Source organism: Oncorhynchus mykiss, chromosome 2 (genome assembly GCF_013265735.2).
Source record: "Oncorhynchus mykiss isolate Arlee chromosome 2, USDA_OmykA_1.1, whole genome shotgun sequence".
Lineage (NCBI taxonomy): Eukaryota > Metazoa > Chordata > Actinopteri > Salmoniformes > Salmonidae > Oncorhynchus > Oncorhynchus mykiss.
The window spans coordinates 10,354,794-10,376,249 of record NC_048566.1 but is presented as its reverse complement, the minus strand read 5'-3'; the positions used below and the strand labels follow the sequence as shown (position 1 = coordinate 10,376,249).

The following is a 21,456-nucleotide window of genomic DNA, read 5'->3' as shown; positions in this document are numbered from 1 at the left end:
CTTCTACATTGAAATAATATGGATATCTCTTTTACATTTAAATACTATGGATATCTCTTTGACATTTAAATACTATGGATATCTCTTTGACATTTAAATACTATGGATGTCTCTTTTACATTCTAATACTATGGATATCTCTTTTACATTGTAATACTGTGGATATCTCTTTTACATTTAAATACTATGGATATCTACTTTACATTTAAATACTATGGATATCTCTTTGACATTTAAATACTATGGATATCTACTTTACATTTAAATACTATGGATGTCTCTTTTACATTCTAATACTATGGATATCTCTTTGACATTGTAATACTATGGATATCTCTTCTACATTGAAATACTATGGATATCTCTTTGACATTGTAATACTATGGATATCTACTTTACATTTAAATACTATGGATATCTCTTTGACATTTAAATACTATGGATATCTCTTTGACATTTAAATACTATGGATATCTCTTTGACATTGTAATACTATGGATATCTCTTCTACATTGTAATACTATGGATATCTCTTTGACATTGTAATACTATGGATATCTCTTCTACATTGTAATACTATGGATGTCTCTTTGACATTGTAATACTATGGCTATCTCTTTGACATTGTAATACTATGGATATCTCTTTTACATTTAAATACTATGGATATCTCTTCTACATTGTAATACTATGGATACTTCTTTTACATTTAAATACTATGGATACCTCTTTGACATTGAAATACTATGGATATCTCTTTGACATTTAAATACTATGGCTATCTCTTTGACATTGTAATACTATGGATATCTCTTTTACATTTAAATTCTATGGATATCTCTTTTACATTATAATAATGTGGATATCTATTTTACGACATTCACCTTCACATCATACCCCCACACACTTCACCTTCACCCTTCACCTTCATCATACCCCCACACCCTTCACCTTCACCCTTCACCTTCATCATACCCCCACACTCCTCACCCTTCACCTTCATCATACCCCACACTCTTCAACCTTCACCTTCATCATACCCCCACACCCACACCCTTCACCTTCACCCTTAACCTTCATCATACCCCCACACCCTTCACCTTCATCATACCCCCACACCCTTCACCCTTCCCCTTCATCATACCCCCACACTCTTCACCCTTCACCTTCATCATACCCCACACTCTTCAACCTTCACCTTCATCATACCCCCACACCCACACCCTTCACCTTCACCCTTAACCTTCATCATACCCCCACACCCTTCACCTTCATCATACCCCCACACCCTTCACCCTTCCCCTTCATCATACCCCCACACTCTTCACCCTTCACCTTCATCATATCCCCACACTCTTCACCCTTCACCTTCATCATACCCCCACACCCTTCACCCTTCATCTTCATCATACCCCCACACTCTTCACCTTCATCATACCCCCACACTCTTCACCCTTCACCTTCATCATACCCCCACACCCTTCACCTCAATTAAAAGTAAGTTAATCACATATCACCTTGCTGTAAGCAGCTAGAAATGCACCATAGTAAAGCTCTCCAGCCTCTACACATACAAATCATTTGTAGGTATGCAAAAACCTGGTAACTTTCTGCGAAAGATTTCCTCCTAATTCCGGATATCTTCCAACCAGGATTTCTGGAAAACCGGCGCAACTTTTTTTAAATGACTGTAATTTTGCAACCCAAGCACACGTTCTCTAACTTCTCCCTGATTCACAGAGGTTTTGCAACCCAAGCACAAGTTCTCTAACTTCTCCCTGATTCACAGAGGTTTTGCAACCCAAGCACACGTTCTCTAACTTCTCCCTGATTCACAGAGGTTTTGCAACCCAAGCACACGTTCTCTAACTTCTCCCTGATTCACAGAGGTTTTGCAATGAACATTACTTGTTTCTGTCATTGATGTACAGCAGACCGTCTGACTATTAGACAGCTGATTGTTTGTTTGAGTCTTTCATATATCTCAATCTTTGCAAGCATCATGTAATTGTTTGTGTCTGAAGCCCAATATGGCTGCCTGCACATCCATGTGTGGCTTTGTGCCTCCATCTTCTGTTCTGTCCCCAGCCACACACACACAGCAGGGGGTTCCCAATTACCACCGCCACTGATTAAAACACACTCATGGACAGAAATCTAATTGGCTTCCAGTGAGGAGAACTGGTAATTTAAGCTAGCTAGCTATAGTGATATGAAAGATAATTGTTAAGTTAAAACCAAGAACACTCCTGGTTTCCTTCATCCCTACGTCTCTCCATCACATCCATCCCTCCATCTCTCCATCCCTCCATCTCTCCATCTCTCCAGTCAACATTTCCTTATTCTAGCAATGGAAACAGATGGAATGAGCTCGGAGTTAACGATTGTTGTTACACTGCTAACTCTACCTGTTGTTGCCACCACAATCTTGGTCTTATGAGATAAGATAATGGGGGGAAGGAAGAGAGAATACATTTGAACATAACTACAGAGATTTCTTCTTCTCATTGAACCCAATTCACTGTGTTTAACTTATCGTCACAACAGCTGTTTACAAGATACACACACATTCCCTCTATATCTCAGTTTTTTCTCTACTTGTTATTGTTGTTGTTGTTGTTGTTGTCCCCCTGTCTCTTTGCAGTAACACAGGTCTGATAAAGTTGATTGGTCAGGGCTAGGCGAGGAAGACGGGAGGAAAGGGGGAGGCAGAGGGAGACTGGGGGAGGCAGAGGGAGACTGGGGGAGGCAGAGGGAGACTGGGGGAGGCTTCAGGACTGATGACATTTGTCCATGGGTTTTGTAGAGGGACTCCCTGCTGTGTTCACACTAACCTCAAAGTGAGGCTGCTAGCAGCAGCTCCAACTGAACACTCAGTGCACCCAACCCCCATACTGCCTCCTCATATGAACTGATGCTAACTTTAACGTATACACACTTGGAAACACACACATGCACATGTACACGCAAACACGTGCAAACACACACACACACACACGCACGCACGCACGCACGCACGCACACACACACACACACACACACACACACACACACACACACACACACACACACACACACACACAGCTAACTCGAAATGGCTGCTATTTAGTCATGATCATTAGGAGATCATGATTAGACATTATATTAGTCTTATAATGTATTATAACTGGATCATCAGCAAAGTGTTATATTCTAGCTACAGAACGATATTAGCGAACGAGGATAACAACAAATATTTTGGCACTTAAGAGAACGACTAGATGTATATGCTTACAGGAAGTGAAGGAAAATTCTAATTCAAATTGAAACCCAGACAGACTTTAATGCCTCAAGCCAATCAACTACTTTCATACAGTCCTCTAAGAGAATTAGATGATATCTACACAAAGTGACTTTGTAGTGGCGGTGGAGAGAATATCAGCAGGGCTCAGTGCCTGGACCCCCTGCTGTTTTTAATCAATAACATTAGAATGCCTGGAACTGGTCACTCACAACTGTAATCTGCTTTCATTCTGCATGCTACCTTGGGATTAGAGGCCGTTACCACCCCCCCCCCCCCCCCCCCACACACACACACCCCTTCTCAAACAAACATACAACCCCACTGCACAGTAACACACATACCCAAGTGCACACTCACACACTCACACGTACATACACACTCATACATACAGTACAGTGTTGTGTGTTGGATAGCGTAGTTGTGCACCGCCACACATGAAGGGAGAAGGGTAGTAATTAATGCAGGCCCTCTGGGAGCTCTGTTGGCTAGATTCAGAATAGGAGAGTTAGTTTGTAGCCTAATGTATCGATTCACCATTCTGCCTCATGCCCCTGAAACAAAATGGAGGGAAGGAAGAGTAAAAGTAGAAAATGAAGAAGAGAAAGAGAGGGAGACAGCTAGGAAGAGAGGGAGATCATTAGGAAGAGAGCGAGACAGGAAGAGAGGGAGACCATTAGGAAGAGAGCGAGACAGGAAGAGAGGGAGACCATTAGGAAGAGAGCGAGACAGGAAGCGAGGGAGACCATTAGGAAGAGAGCGAGACAGGAAGAGAGGGAGACCATTAGGAAGAGAGCGAGACAGGAAGAGAGGGAGACCATTAGGAAGAGAGCGAGACAGGAAGAGAGGGAGACCATTAGGAAGAGAGCGAGACAGGAAGAGAGGGAAACCATTAGGAAGAGAGCGAGACAGGAAGAGAGGGAGACCATTTGGAAGAGAGCGAGACAGGAAGAGAGGGAGACCATTAGGAAGAGAGCGAGACAGGAAGAGAGGGAGACCATTAGGAAGAGAGCGAGACAGGAAGAGAGGGAGACCATTAGGAAGAGAGCGAGACAGGAAGAGAGGGAGACCATTAGGAAGAGAGCAAGACAGGAAGAGAGGGAGACCATTAGGAAGAGAGCGAGACAGGAAGAGAGGGAGACCATTAGGAAGAGAGAGAGACAGGAAGAGAGGGAGACCATTAGGAAGAGCGCGAGACAGGAAAAGAGGGAGACAGGAAGAGAGGGAGACAGAAAGGGAGACAGGGCATGAGTGAGGTTAGGGAGACAGAATGGGAGATGGTATGAGTGAGGTAAGGGAGACAGAATGGGAGATGGTATGAGTTAGGTTAAGGAGACAGAATGGAAGACGGTATGAGTGAGGTTAGGGAGACAGAATGGGAGACGGTATGAGTGAGGTTAGGGAGACAGAATGGGAGACAGGGTATGAGTGAGGTTAGGGAGACAGAATGGGAGATGGTATGAGTGAGGTTAGGGAGACAGAATGGGAGACATTGTATGAGTTAGGTTAGGGAGACAGAATAGGAGACGGTATGAGTTAGGTTAGGGAGACAGAATAGGAGACGGTATGAGTTAGGTTAGGGAGACAGAATAGGAGACAGAGTATGAGTTAGGTTAGGGAGACAGAATAGGAGACAGGGTATGAGTTAGGTTAGGGAGACAGAATGGAAGACGGTATGAGTTAGGTTAGGGAGACAGAATAGGAGACAGGTATGAGATAGGTTAGGGAGACCGAATAGGAGACAGGGTATGAGTTAGGTTAGGGAGACAGAATAGGAGACGGTATGAGTGAGGTTAGGGAGACAGAATAGGAGACAGGGTATGAGTTAGGTTAGGGAGACAGAATAGGAGACGGTATGAGTTAGGTTAGGGAGACCGAATAGGAGACAGGGTATGAGTTAGGTTAGGGAGACAGAATAGGAGACAGGGTATGAGTTAGGTTAGGGAGACAGAATAGGAGACAGGAAATGAGTTAGGTTAGGGAGACAGAATAGGAGACAGGATATGAGTTAGGTTAGGGAGACAGAATAGGAGACAGGGTATGAGTTAGGTTAGGGAGACAGAATAGGAGACAGGGTATGAGTTAGGTTAGGGAGCCAGAATAGGAGACGGTATGAGTTAGGTTAGGGAGACAGAATAGGAGACAGGGTATGAGTTAGGTTAGGGAGACAGAATAGGATACAGGGTATGAGTATGAGACAGGGTATGAGTTAGGACCATGCCCCAGGACTACCTGACATGATGACTCCTTGCTGTCCCCAGTCCACCTGACCGTGCTGCTGCTCCAGTTTCAACTGTTCTGCCTTATTATTATTCGACCATGCTGGTCATTTATGAACATTTGAACATCTTGGCCATGTTCTGTTATAATCTCCACCCGGCACAGCCAGAAGAGGACTGGCCACCCCACATAGCCTGGTTCCTCTCTAGGTTTCTTCCTAGATTTTGGCCTTTCTACTGAGTTTTTCCTAGCCACCGTGCTTCTACACCTGCATTGCTTGCTGTTTGGGGTTTTAGGCTGGGTTTCTGTACAGCACTTTGAGATATCAGCTGATGTACGAAGGGCTATATAAATAAATGTGATTTTTTTTTAGATTTTTTTTTTTAGTTAGGTTAGGGAGACAGAATAGGAGACAGGGTATGAGTGAGGTTAGGGAGGCAGAATAGGAGACAGGGTATGAGTTAGGTTAGGGAGACAGAATAGGAGACAGGGTATGAGTTAGGTTAGGGAGACAGAATAGGAGACAGGGTATGAGTTAGGTTAGGGAGACAGAATAGGAGACAGGGTATGAGTGAGGTTAGGGAGACAGAATAGGAGACAGGGTATGAGTGAGGTTAGGGAGAGCTTTTCTGGAATCATCATGCTACTGTTACTTCCTGATGTTCTTTCATTTACCCGACTATAAACCTTTTAGTTGGAGTAATGTAACAGCCTGAAGCACCTGTATTTCCCATGATTCATCAGTGTTCAAATCCATTTTCAACTGTTATATATAAACCATGTATCTTCTATATTTCCATCTAAACATTTACATTAAGTGTTGAATTTCCGTTAAGTGTGCACAGTGGTATTGTAAAGATAAATAATATCAGTCCATTGGCAATGCACTTCACCATATAAGGTACCTTCAACTGTGCTGTTAATCACAGTAACAAAGACATTTAATGTGATTAATTAGGACATACTGCAGTTTTTAGTTACTAGTTAGTTACTGCAGTTATAAACAATTATAATTGTTTTTGTCAGCAAAAAATGTGAATCCTGATTGAATATCTAATGGCATATGTCAGTTTTAGTCAATATAGTTATCCTCCAATTAAATTATCTCATTTGGTAGGCCTACTTTGTATTATTGGCCCCCTTGACAGTTTGTTTACATTTCTTGTAGCTCTCACAGAAAATATATGTCTCAAATGATAATCTAGAATGTTCTGAATAATGTATAGCCCTGAGCTCCTGCTGCACTGCGATCTTTTTAATTCCTGTTCACGTACATTATTTGGTGGGGTATGTATGTAATTCAATAAGAAAATAAAAAATACTAAACTACATTTCTAATTTAATGCAGCGATGTTATAGCCGATTGATTGTTGTATCCTATTTCATGGGCCACATATTGGGGAAAACAGCACTTAACCTCGGCAAATGACTATGGGTCACATGTCACATATCTGGTGAAATGCTGCAGCTTGAACGTCTGAAAAGGAACAGCTAGGCTGCATGCATCCATCTTCACATGTGAAAAGGATTAGAATCCAGCCAGAACTAGTCAGGCATGCAGGTTAGGATAGATGCATTAGGAATAGACAGCTACATCATTGAGCCTGGCTGGTGTTGGAAATGTCACAGACTGCCAGTGCTGAGTAGCCCAGTGAAAAGTCAGCTTTATTCAGGTTTTCAAATGGCACAGAGGCTTAAAGAAAAATGGCTTAATTAAAGACATCAATCAAATCAAATCTTTTAAAAAGGTTGTTACCTTAGTTCTGAACCATTGTTTTTCGCAGGTTACTTCACACAATGTATTGGTCCCAAAACATCTATTTAGCCATATTAAATAGAAGTATACAGCCAGTAAATGAGCAGTAGTCTATCTGACCCCTGTGTGTGTCTACTTCTACTCAAATCCTGTTCAGCATATTATATACACAATATTCTTAAGATAACATCAAGTATACATCTTGTATATCCCATTAATATATTATTACAGTAATGGGGACAAATGTAAAGAGATTGTTAAAGTCATTTTATTCACTACTCCCCGACTGAGATATGGAGGTGAATGGCATTTCATTGACACAGCAGTACACCTCTGTACATTATGACATGGATTCTGGGTCCCTATGTAGGGCAGACAGATACTGATGGCCTCTCCATAGAAACATAACCCCTCCATAGAAACATAACCTCTCCATAGAAACATAACCTCTCCATAGAAACATAACCCCTCCATAGAAACATAACCTCTCCATAGAAACATAACCTCGCCATAGAAACATAACCTCTCCATAGAAACATAACCTCTCCATAGAAACATAACCTCTCCATAGAAACATAACCTCTCCATAGAAACATAACCCCTCCATAGAAACATAACCTCTCCATAGAAACATAACCTCTCCATAGAAACATAACCTCTCCATAGAAACATAACCTCTCCATAGAAACATAACCTCTCCATAGAAACATAACCTCTCCATAGAAACATAACCCCTCCATAGAAACATAACCTCTCCATAGAAACATAACCTCTCCATAGAAACATAACCTATCCACAGAAACATAACCTCTCCATAGAAAAATAATATATTTACAAGAGGGGAGGGAACTACTTGGACTATTGGCAGTGCAGTCAAATTCAAATTGATGTCACCTTTAAATACATGAACTGTTTGATGTGATGGAGAATACAGTGCATCTTTCAATAAGACACTGTATTTGGATACAGTAAATCATAGACCATAATGATAAATATTTTATTGACAAGGACTACAGAGGCTTAATACAGAAACAAAGAGAAAACACTTCAAACATGTATGAGGAATCAATGGTCATAGATAATTGTACATTCATGGAATCCAGATGATGGTTATTTTCTGTTCAATAAATGTGTCTGTTCCACCAATAACTATGAACATTTCCAGAGCCTTACATGTTATGAAATAGCACACATTAAACTGTGTATAATGAAATGATTCAACATGTAGAATGTGATTAAAGATAATTCTGTTTATTGTAAAAAATCTGAATTTCATTTTACCGTTACATTGTCAAGTTTTCTTCCCTAAAATACAATGTTTGTGCAATTTGTTTATTTTTGTTTTGCAACTTGCGTACCAGTAATAAAGAAAATAAATAATAATAATAATTGTCAAGTGTATCCAGGCTTGTTTGAGGAAGTGCATTATGCATGAAAATCCTGTTTTCTCATTTGGCCGTCAGAAGTATGCCACAGTAGTAATCTATCTGCCTCTAAACAGCCATGACAGAGGTTCACCTAGCAGCTGATGAGAAAACAGCTGTTAATGCTTCCGTCTCACCCAACCAAAATAAGACACACAGAACAGGGCTAATGAGACACCATTAGTTTTAGCCTGGCGTGTCACCTTGGCAGGTGAAATTGTCATGACATTCATATAATTGGGTACTCAGTATGTAAGAGCCGTTGTACTCACGCCCACCATGGACACATTTAGCATTATTTAGAGAGAGAAAGGGAAGACACAGTAAGGTAACAATCCCCATCAGCTACAACTGATCTGGAGCCTGCTTAAGTACAGCCAAGATTCTCACTGCACTAATTATTTGACACCAGTCATTGTTTCCCATCCTATCCTGTCCAATGCGAGCAGCAGGAAATAACTATGGCCCACTGGGTTCAGCAATACTCCACAGTGCCAAGGCAAGTAATGAAGTAATGATCTCCTAAATGAACCTTCTCCCCTACAACGAGTGTAAAATAAAGGTTCAATAAAATACAATAAAACATTATAATAAGTGTGTATTACTGACCGACTGGGAGAAAGAGAGAGATAGAGAGAGAGAGAGAGAGAGAGAGAGTAAGAAAGATAGATTGTTTATTTCACTTTTGTTTATTGTCTATTTCACTTGCTTTGGCAATGTAAACATATGTTTCCCATGCCAATAAAGCCCCTTAAATTGAATTGAGACAGAGAGTAGAGAGAGGACAGATCTAGGCTGGCCTCAATAGCCTCAGGTCTCAGGGTTCCCACATGCAAAGCACAATAAGATGAAGACCTGCACAAACCTGTCCATATGACATGAGGACTGAATCTGGTGAAAGGCTATAATCACATCCTCAGGTTTTGTTGAGTATGTTAAAGTAAACACTCACTGTAACTATAGCAACCTCGGGTCAGAGACTTTACCATACAATTCCCAGTTGTAGGCTACAATGGCGTAAGTCATGTCCAAGCAAGCACACAGCACAGTGTTACCCTGCCTGCAGTCAAAGCCTGATTCTCTGTCACTATGTGTTGCGTTAGATGGATAGATGGATAGGTAGAGCACATTATTTTCAGCAATATCAAAATAAGTCATTCTTTCAACATACCCAGCGCTGCTGTACTCTCACTAAAGACCCAGGACACCAAACTGTGAGGCCGACTCAGCTCAGCTCTGATCCCAAATCCAACATGTCTGCCAGCCCATACTGAGTGAAGGAGGAAAGAATTGTCTCCATTTTCTCTCCGCTGAAATGGTACTCACTCAGGTAAGAAAATGGTAAATCATCAAGCGAGAGGTTCAGGAGAGGAATATTGGGTGTCTGGTAGTGTGCCCTTGTGATATTTCTGAGCCAGCGCATTGAAGATGCAGCTTTTCTTTCCTAATTCTGTCGACTTGGAGCTTTGATGCCCCCCAACTGTGCACAGTATGGTCTTTGAACCAGGGAAGAAACTCTCTTAGATGAAAATGTTTAAACAATCCAAACTAACACTAGACACAGGCACACATAACACTGTTCTCTTCTACTGCTATTTACTTCACCTTTAGATACCTTCCACAAAATATACATGTTTTGTTGTGAATCACTGATACTCCCCCTCGTCTGGTTGTTATTTAGACACATTCATACTAAAGCCTATTGTGCTGATACATAATTAGCGTATTCATGAACAACGTTGACCTATCAAAACAGTTTTATTCAGTTTCTGATATTATTGAGAGGATATATTTGATTTAATAAAATGTATATCTATAGTGGTGTATTTTCTCATTACTGAACAGCAACGAAATAAATGCAAAAATACTCACCATGTAGTACGGTATTTCAGTAGGTCTTTCATCCAAACAGGCTGTTATGAAAGGATGTGAAATTAAAATAGAAGATCAGAATGAATCTCCTCTACATATACAGACTTTTCAATTGTGTTTTCTAGTTCAGATCATTTCCATTGAAATGCCTGGATGCAACTGGGTCAATTTGTGGTTGCGTTCAGATAAACTGGGTATCAAAACAAGGCTAAAATGTGTGACCTTGTTTCTGTTATAAAGTTTTATAGTAGTGCCAAAACAAAAGGCAGTAAAACCTGGACAATTGGTTTCATGTGCTTGGTTAGCACTTGATAAAAAGAAAAAAAAAAAACACACGCACGCAAGCACACACACACACACACACACACACACACACACACACACACACACACACACACACACACACACACACACACACACACACACACACACACACACACACACACACACACACACACACACAGAACATGTAAAGTAAAGCACATCTTTTCCATCCGACATTTAGGGGCTAGTGCACATCTACACACAGCATCCCCTGCTGTCACTGAAACAGCCATAGAGCCCAACTCACTTCAATGCCCCTATAGAACTCAGCCATCTTAAAAAAGACAAAAACCTACAACCACATTGACGTTTAGATGCTTTCTTCTGTGTGCGATACCAAAGCTACACGAGACCTGGTGAGAAACTAAACCAATAAGAGCATAATGCACTTTGTTGGAAAGTCTTAATGTTATGCAAATTGCCTCAGGCCGAGAGGCTCTGAGTATTTTTCTGGCTGAGGCGCCCATAACCTCCATTACTAGTGGATTAGGCAAATGTTGATGTTCTAGGGCTCCTTGGACACTAGTCCTCCGCCTTTAACTCTAATCCTGTGATCACGTCTCCTCATCAGAAATGTTTCTCCACCAAAGGCCTGAGACGGTCTGAGACACTGATTTCTTTCTCTTTTATTTTGTTTCTTCCAGCAAATGGAGACATTTGTTAAAAACCTTTGGTTTCACTTTTCCCTGGCATAGCCTACTCTCTCTCTCTCTCTCTCTCTCTCTCTCTCTCTCTCTCTCTCTCTCTCTCTCTCTCTCTCTCTCTCTCTCTCTCTCTCTCTCTCTCTCTCTCTCTCTCCTTCCCAAATACCTTCAGCACAATGTGGTTAGGGCATTGATTTTCTGGTGTGTATGCAGATATTTCTCTGCTAGGGCATTGATTTTCTGGTGTGTATGCAGATGTTTCTCTGCTAGGGCATTGATTTTCTGGTGTGTATGCAGATATTTCTCTGCTAGGGCATTGATTTTCTGGTGTGTATGCAGATGTTTCTCTGCTAGGGCATTGGTTTTCTGGTGTGTATGCAGGTACTTCTCTGGTAGGGCATTGCTTTTCTGGTGTGTATGCAGATATTTCTCTGCTAGGGCATTGATTTTCTGGTGTGTATGCAGATGTTTCTCTGCTAGGGCATTGATTTTCTGGTGTGTATGCAGATATTTCTCTGCTAGGGCATTGATTTTCTGGTGTGTATGCAGATGTTTCTCTGCTAGGGCATTGATTTTCTGGTGTGTATGCAGATATTTCTCTGCTAGGGCATTGATTTTCTGGTGTGTATGCAGATATTTCTCTGCTAGGGCATTGATTTTCTGGTGTGTATGCAGATATTTCTCTGCTAGGGCATTGATTTGTGTAACTGTTAGAAATCGGAGTTCTTCACGTTCAGTTGTTTTTGTATTTTCTCTATCCTGGGTTTGTTTGTAATGTCACATGTCCTGTTCTGTGTGCCTGTACAAGCTTCAGAGTTTTTTCAGGCCTTCCATATTTGAAGACAAATATTCTGCATTCAACGGAACATTGTTTAAGTCTAGCTCTGGGCCGTTAGTGTACCTAGATCTGGGATCAGTTTTTCTATTAGAGCAGTGAAAAATGAGGTGATTACTTTCTCATTATAGCCAGTTAGTTTCTGTCTCGACTCAGTGGGTGGTTTTAACTTGTATGAATTTACATTATGTGAGAGGACAGATTATTTCCTTGAAAAACTAGCTGGCTGCATGGTCAGGATTTTGGCATGCATATTACAAAGCTGGGATTACAAAGCTGTGACTCTTAGCAACGGCATTTATTCATCAACTATCATTTAGAGTTGATAAACACATGTCATGGCTAAGAATCACTGTGTTGTAATATACTCATCATAACTAGTTCAGCACAAATATTGCAGAAGTGCAGTATTTTAATTGTTATTTTTATTGCTGATAATAAATGAACAATTTGTTATCAAAAGATACACGTGTTAAAATATGTAACATATAACTGAGGTAGTTTCTGGACATCTGAGGGGTTGAAGTTAAGGTTAGACTCTACCGTAGACCTGAGAGAAAATAGACGTGTTAAAATATGTAACATATAACTGAGGTAGTTTCTGGACATCTGAGGGGTTGAAGTTAAGGTTAGACTCTACCGTAGACCTGAGAGAAAATAGACGTGTTAAAATATGTAACATATAACTGAGGTAGTTTCTGGACATCTGAGGGGTTGAAGTTAAGGTTAGACTCTACCGTAGACCTGAGAGAAAATAGACGTGTTAAAATATGTAACAAATAACTGAGGTAGTTTCTGGACATCTGAGGGGTTGAAGTTAAGGTTAGACTCTACCGTAGACCTGAGAGAAAATAGACGTGTTAAAATATGTAACATATAACTGAGGTAGTTTCTGGACATCTGAGGGGTTGAAGTTAAGGTTAGACTACCGTAGACCTGAGAGAAGATACACGTGTTAAAATATGTAACATATAACTGAGGTAGTTTCTGGACATCTGAGGGGTTGAAGTTAAGGTTAGACTCTACCGTAGACCTGAGAGAAAATAGCTGTAACTAGCAGAAGAAGACGTATTGTTGTCCGTTAGTTTACTCCAACCAGGGCAGGGGTGGTAGGGTTGGATAAAATAAATACTAAATAAATAAATAAGTGGGATTATAAATGATGCGAACAATTCATTTGATAGAATCCAAAATATATATATTTTTTAAAATTATATGTCACCATTGATTTAAATAATATATTGGAAATGTAATATGCTCACTGATCATCAAATATAAGCTTACGAGACCTTTTGTTGAGGAAAAATAGAAACAAACGAATGAGCCATATGAACCTGCATATGAGGATGAGAACAAATAATTAGAATGAGAATGTATTCATTCTATTTCTATGGAGGATAATCCTGGGACTGAGAGCTCTGCCGCTACTGTGCTGCAGTGTGTAACCTAGATGGCCTCTCTGTTGCCAGCCAGGTCCTCACACATACTCTCCCTGGAGCTGATAATGTGATAATTGAGATTCCTAGCCTTTCAGTGACTGTGTCAGCACTCAGGCCTTTCCCACCCAGCCACAGCCAGCTATACAGTACAGCCTCTCTCAGCCTGCTGTTTACCAGACAGACCAACACTGACAGGGGGAAGGTCTGGAGAATGACATTGAGACTAAGGACAACATTTTCCCTCTGAAAAACTGCACATAACTCTGCATAAAACATTCAATACTCACAATATTGTCGTGGCAATTCTTTTTTGTAATTGGTGGCAATTGTATGTGTTTAAAGTAAACCTAAACTGTGGGAAAATGCAAGAAAAAAATATAAAAACTGTACATATTTTGTAAGTAGTTCAGCGCAGTGTTACGGAGGTAAAATGTCACCCTTGGTCTCAATGTCATTGAGATAGAATATTGTGGAGTTTGGTCACCCTTGGTCTCAATGTCATTGAGATAGAATATTGTGGAGTTTGGTCACCCTTGGTCTCAATGTCATTGAGATAGAATATTGTGGAGTTTGTTCACCCTTGGTCTCAATGTCATTGAGATAGAATATTGTGGAGTTTGGTCACCCTTGGTCTCAATGTCATTGAGATAGAATATTGTGGAGTTTGTTCACCCTTGGTCTCAATGTCATTGAGATAGAATATTGTGGAGTTTGTTCACCTGCGGAGAGAAACGGCCATGTTCACGAGTTCCTTTAGCTACAACATAAACATAGTAACATGATGCAAACAACAACAACATCTCCAGGACTAATGTGTGGGGGGGGAATAAAAATGGAAGTGACATGATGTGTCACCCTGGTAGTGGTCTGAAATGACTGATCCTCAATTTACAGCTATTAGTCTGTCTAGACTGGACCCAGCACCTTAGGCAGCCAAAGACAACCCTGCCAGAGGTGTTACTCCGGGACACACTGTGCACTTTAATGTTGCTAGAAACAGACTCATCACAGACCCATTGGGTTGACTGGGAATGTATGTTCTAGTAAATCTATTTCTACTTCTATTCTCCTCTCAAACAAGTCCCAGCGGTGCCTCCATTTAAGACACATTTTCAATTACACTATACCTGAATCCTATATTCTTGGGAGCTTTAAAGAACTATTCAAGACATAGGCCTACAGTATAGGCTAATTACTCACTACCCCACAGAACCTATTCTGAATTACGACATGAGAGTGGTGTTTTGGACGGGGCCTGCTCAGTGTCAGAATGCAACATTCCTCTTCTGAGAGCCTCTCTGCCCCATCTCTCGCCTCATATCTCTTATAGTCTCCCTGACCTGTCCTATCCTGACCTATCATGTTCTATCCTATCATGTCCTGTCCTGACCTATCCTATCATGTTCTATCCTATCCTATCCTATCCTGTCCAGTCCTATCCTGTCCTATCCTGTTCTATCCTATCCTATCCAGTCCTATCCTGACCTCTCCTGACCTATCCTATCCTATCCTATCCTGTCCAGTCCTATCCTGTCCTATCCTGTTCTATCCTATCCTGTCCAGTCCTATCCTGACCTATCCTGACCTATCCTATCATGTCCTGTCCTGACCTATCCTATCATGTTCTATCCTATCATGTCCTGTCCTATCCCGACCTATCCTATCATGTTCTATCCTATCCTATCCTATCCTGTCCAGTCCTATCCTGTCCTATCCTGTTCTATCCTATCTTGTCCTATCCTGTCATGTCCTATCATGTTCTATCTTGTCCTGTCCTATCCTGTTCTATCCTGTCATGTCCTGTCCTATCCTGTTCTATCCTGTCATGTCCTGTCGTATCCTGTTCTGTCCTGTTCTATCCTATTATGCCCTGTCCTGTCCTGTTCTGTCCTGTTCTATCCTATTATGCCCTGTCCTGTCCTGTTCTGTTCTGTCCTGTTCTATCCTATTTTGCCCTATCCTGTCCTGTTCTGTCCTGTTATATCCTGCCCTATCCTGCCCTATCCTGACCTATCCTGACCTATCCTGACCTATCCTGACCTATCCTGCCCTATCCTGACCTATCCGGACCTATCCTGACCTATCCTGACCTATCCTGCCCTATCCTGACCTATCCTATCCCAGGCCTTCACTGATAGCTACCGAAAGCCAAAGTGCCAATGGAGCCATGCAGCATTCCAGCACTCCATCTCAGAACACAGTGACCGTGACATCAGACAGCACTTAGAACCCCCAAAGCCCCATAATGCACCAGCACTCAAGATCAGGATAACTGACTGACTCAGTCATGTTTCCAGTGTTACAGAATACAAGTGGGCAGTAGACAGATACATGTATTAGATCAACATGTAGATAATACGATGATTATATTTTAGCCCTCACAGTGGAGATGAGTGAATACATGCATAAAAATTCATCAGGAATTCATTAAGAATTGTTTTACTTCCACCATTCCAGTAATGAGTTCCTTTGCATTTAATGTAGTAGTACTAGTTACATGTAAAAACCTGATGAAAATAAAGACTCGGTCTGGCTACTAAAGCATGATGACAGCAAGTAGCAGCCATGCACCAGAAAAAGACTAGACTGCTTCACTGGCTTTAAATAGTCCCACAGTCACAGAGACACATCTGTTTATAACAAGCCACCAGGCTCGCTCAGTGTTAGCCCATGTTTAGATGGGATGCCTGTGGCTGCTGCACCACACACAGGGGAAGCCGTCACCAGAGTGTTGGATTTCAGATGTATGTTATAATAGCAGGATATTCTACACTATTGTACCCCTAGGAGAGGTGGCACTATTGTAACCTCTAGGAGAGTTAGCACTATTGTAACCCCCTAGGGACAAGTGGCAGTATTGTAACCCCTAGGAGAGGTGACACTACTGTATTCCCCTAGGAGAGGTGGCAGTATTGTAACCCCTAGGAGAGGTGACACTACTGTAACCCCCTAGGAGAGGTATACTATACTACACTATACTAAACTACGCTATACTACATTACACTACACTATACCACACTATACTATGCCGCACTACACTATACTACACTGGCTATACTATTCCACACTATACCTCACTACACTACACTACACTGTACGAAGCTACTATACTGCACTATACTATTACTATACTACACTACACTACACTGCGTGTCCTTTGGACTTACTGTACTAAACCACAGAGACGATCATTTACAGCACATATTAATGAGAGGGAAATCATTCAGACTAGCTTTCATCCTTTATCCAATGAGTCAATTAATAAACAATGTAAGTGATGTGGATATATTGGATGATAGTCAACATCTCTGTTCATTATGCTGTATGTACCATAGTCAACATCTCTGTTCATTATACTGTATGTACCATAGTCAACATCTCTGTTCATTATGCTGTATGTACCATAGTCAACATCTCTGTTCATTATACTGTATGTACCATAGTCAACATCTCTGTTCATTATGCTGTGTGTACCATAGTCAACATCTCTGTTCATTATACTGTATGTACCATAGTCAACATCTCTGTTCATTATGCTGTATGTACCATAGTCAACATCTCTGTTCATTATACTGTATGTACCATAGTCAACATCTCTGTTCATTATACTGTATGTACCACAGTCAACATCTCTGTTCATTATACTGTATGTATCATAGTCAACATCTCTGTTCATTATGCTGTGTGTACCATAGTCAACATCTCTGTTCATTATGCTGTATGTACCATAGTCAACATCTCTGTTCATTATACTGTATGTACCATAGTCAACATCTCTGTTCATTATACTGTATGTATCATAGTCAACATCTCTGTTCATTATACTGTATGTACCATAGTCAACATCTCTGTTCATTATACTGTATGTACCATCGTCAACATCTCTGTTCATTATGATGTATGTACCATAGTCAACATCTCTGTTCATTATACTGTATGTACCATAGTCAACATCTCTGTTCATTATACTGTATGTACCATAGTCAACATCTCTGTTCATTATGCTGTATGTACCATAGTCAACATCTCTGTTCATTATACTGTATGTACCATAGTCAACATCTCTGTTCATTATGCTGTATGTACCATAGTCAACATCTCTGTTCATTATGCTGTATGTACCATAGTCAACATCTCTGTTCATTATACTGTATGTACCATAGTCAACATCTCTGTTCATTATGCTGTGTGTACCATAGTCAACATCTCTGTTCATTATACTGTATGTACCATAGTCAACATCTCTGTTCATTATACTGTATGTACCATAGTCAACATCTCTGTTCATTATGATGTATGTACCATAGTCAACATCTCTGTTCATTATACTGTATGTACCATAGTCAACATCTCTGTTCATTATACTGTATGTACCATAGTCAACATCTCTGTTCATTATACTGTATGTACCATAGTCAACATCTCTGTTCATTATACTGTATGTACCATAGTCAACACCTCTGTTCATTATACTGTATGTACCATAGTCAACATCTCTGTTCATTATACTGTATGTACCATAGTCAACATCTCTGTTCATTATACTGTATGTACCATAGTCAACATCTCTGTTCATTATACTGTATGTACCATAGTCAACATCTCTGTTCATTATACTGTATGTACCATAGTCAACATCTCTGTTCATTATGCTGTATGTACCATAGTCAACATCTCTGTTCATTATGCTGTGTGTACCATAGTCAACATCTCTGTTCATTATGCTGTATGTACCATAGTCAACATCTCTGTTCATTATGCTGTGTGTACCATAGTCAACATCTCTGTTCATTATGCTGTGTGTACCATAGTCAACATCTCTGTTCATTATACTGTGTGTACCATAGTCAACATCTCTGTTCATTATACTGTATGTACCATAGTCAACATCTCTTGTCACGATCCTCCTCCTGGAAATGATTGGACCAAAGCGCAGCGTGATGAGCGTTCATTTATTTTTTATCGGAAATGAATGTTGCCAACAAAACAAGGAAACGACCATGATGCTTAACTTGGGCAATAGTGCCACTAACAAAGATAACTACCCACAAATGTGAAAGGAAAAAAGGCTGCCTAAGTATGATTCCCAATCAAAGACAACGATAGACAGCTGCTTCTGATTGAGAACCACACCCGGCCAAACACAAAGGAATAGAAAACATAGAAATAAAGAAACTAGAATGCCCACCCTAGTCACACCGTGACTAGGCGTGACATCTCTGTTCATTATACTGTATGTACCATGCAGACACAGTAATGTCAGAAGTTGAGTCAATAACATAACAAGGTGTAAATATATCACACAGTATTTGTGTTCAGCTTGTCAATACCCAACATGGAAAGATGTTAGCATGCATTGGGAGACCTTGTTCTTTTTTAAATCAGAATTGTTTCCCTGTATGATTTTATGCAAATCATCTGAATGTTTTTAGACCTCACTTGACTGTGCAGTCTTTATCCTGCAGGTCTGTGCCAAGCTTTCAACCATATATGCCTGTAGACCAGAGAGCTATACTCCGCCCCAAGAGCTACAGGGTTTTCACATTGCACATTACCAATAGGAAACACATTGGGATTAATCACAAATATAGATTGAATGAACTATATCCTGTCGTTTGTACCTCAGAGTTCACAAGTAGGAATCTGAAAGTATCTCTGCCAATATGTATTTGTTGGTTGTGTGTGTGTGTGTGTGTGTGTGTGTGTGTGTGTGTGTGTGTGTGTGTGTGTGTGTGCATGCATGCGCACAAGTGACCATTGGAGTGTGGAGAGGAGGTCAATATAAATATGCATTAAACAGATTTGCAATGCCCCGTAAGGTTGAAACAAACTAAATTGGAATATGGTCAATGTTGACTCCTCCAGCCCTCCTGTCCCTCCTCTGCAGCTCTTATGAATAGTGGAAGAGACTAATTAGTTTGGTGCAGATTTTAATTTACACACGGTTTCTTTCAGGCTGATAAATCAGGCCACAGGAGATAAGACCCTTTTAATTGAATAGCTGCCCAGAGACATGGAATGCTTACTCTGGAACATTCAGAAAAGTTTTCCAGGGAAAATATTGATGCTGGGTCGAAAGTGAGAGAGCAGAGTGAACAATCTAACCCCCCGCTCGCCCGAGTGTGCATGTGGTGGTAGAGGTGGTGGAGGTGGTGGTAGTGGTGGTGGTGGCAGTGGTGGTAGTGATAGTGAGGGTGGTAGTAGTGGTGGTAGTAGTAATGGTGGTAGTGGTGGTGGAGGTGGTGGTAGTAGTGGTGGTAGTCGTGGTGGTGGTGGTGGTGGTAGTGGTGGTGGTGGTAGTGGTAGTGATGGTGGTAGTGGTGGTGGTAGTGGTGGTGGTGGCAGTGAGAGGGGTGATGGTAGTGATGGTGGTGGTAGTGGTGGTGGTGGTAGTGGTAGTGCTGGTGGTAGTGGTGACAGTGAGAGGTGATGATGGTAGTGATGGTAGTGGTAGTGGTGGTAGTGGTGGTGGTAGTGATAGTGCTGGTGGTAGTGGTGGTGGTGGCAGTGAGAGGTGATGATGGTAGTGATTTATGGTAGTGGTGATGGTGGTGGTAGTGATAGTGGTTGTGGTGGTGGTGGTGGTAGTGATAGTGATGGTGGTGGTAGTGGTAGTGATAGTGGTGGTGGTGGTAGTGGCAGTGAGAGGTGGAAGTGGTGGTGACTATGGTAGTGATGTTAGTGGTAGTGGTGGTGGTAGTGGTAGTGGTAGTGGTTGTGATAGTGGTAGTGGTAGTGGTGGTGGTGGTGGTGGTGGTGGTAGTGTCGGTGGTGGTGGGAATGGTGATGGTGGTAGTGGTGGTAGTGTTATTGGTGGTGATGTTAGTGAAGGGGATGGTAGTGGAGGTGGTGATGGTGGTGGTAGTAGTAGTGGTGGGGTAGTAGAGGAGGTTGGGATGGTGGTGGTAGTGGTGGTGGTGGTGGAGGTAGTAGTGGTGGTGGTAGAGGAGGTTGTGATGGTGGTGTTGGTTGTGGTGGTGGTGGTGTTGTCGTTAGTGGAGGTGGTGGTAGTGGTGGAGGTAATAGTGGTGGTGGTAGTGATGGTGGTGGTAGAGGAGGTTGTGATGGTGGTGGTAGTTGTGGTGATTGTGGTGTTGTTGTTAGTGTAGGTGGTGGTAGTTGTAGTGGTAGTGGAGGTAGTAGTGGTGGTGGTAGTGATGGTGGTGGTGGTGGTGGAGGTAGTGGTGATGATGGTAGTGATGGTTGTTGTAGTGGAGGTAGTAGTGGTGGTGATAGTAGAGGTAGTGGTGGTGGGGGTAGTGATGATGGTGGTAGAGGAGGTTGTGGTGGTGGTGGTAGTGGTGGTGGTAGTGGTGTTGTCGTTAGTGGAGGTGGTGGTGGTAGTAGTGGTGGTGGTGGAGGTGGTAGGGATGGTGGTAGTGATTGTGGTGGTAGTGGAGGTAGTAGGGAATGGTGGTAGTGAATGTGGTTGTAGTGGAGATGGTAGTGGTGGTGGTAGTGATGGTGGTGGTAGAGGAGGTGGTGATAGTGGTGGTAGTGGAGGTGGTGATGGTGGTGGTACAGGAGGTAGTAGTAGAGGTAGTGGTGTTAGTGATGGTGGTGGACTGGCCACCCCTCATAGCCTGGTTCCTCTCTAAGTTTCTTCCTAGGTTCTGGCCTTTCTAGGGAGTTTTTCCTAGCCACCGTGCTTCTACACCTGCA

At 41.6% G+C, this 21,456-nt stretch overlaps 1 protein-coding gene across 4 annotated transcripts in view; it reads right to left on the bottom strand.

Annotated features, from left to right (window-relative positions):
• LOC110535244 (catenin (cadherin-associated protein), beta 1) overlaps positions 1-10,118 on the bottom strand; it is a 36,514-nt gene extending 26,396 nt beyond the window's left edge. For 3 of the 4 annotated variants that reach the window (XM_036937587.1, XM_036937619.1, XM_036937595.1), the window contains exon 1: positions 10,007-10,118. In XM_036937587.1, the coding sequence (XP_036793482.1) occupies positions 10,007-10,103 (97 nt within the window). In that variant the 5' untranslated portion in view covers positions 10,104-10,118. Of the gene's footprint in view, positions 1-9,851; positions 9,940-10,006 lie in introns of those variants that run through there. The other variant, XM_036937602.1, reaches the window with a different exon arrangement.
• Between the last annotated feature and the right edge of the window lie 11,338 nt (positions 10,119-21,456).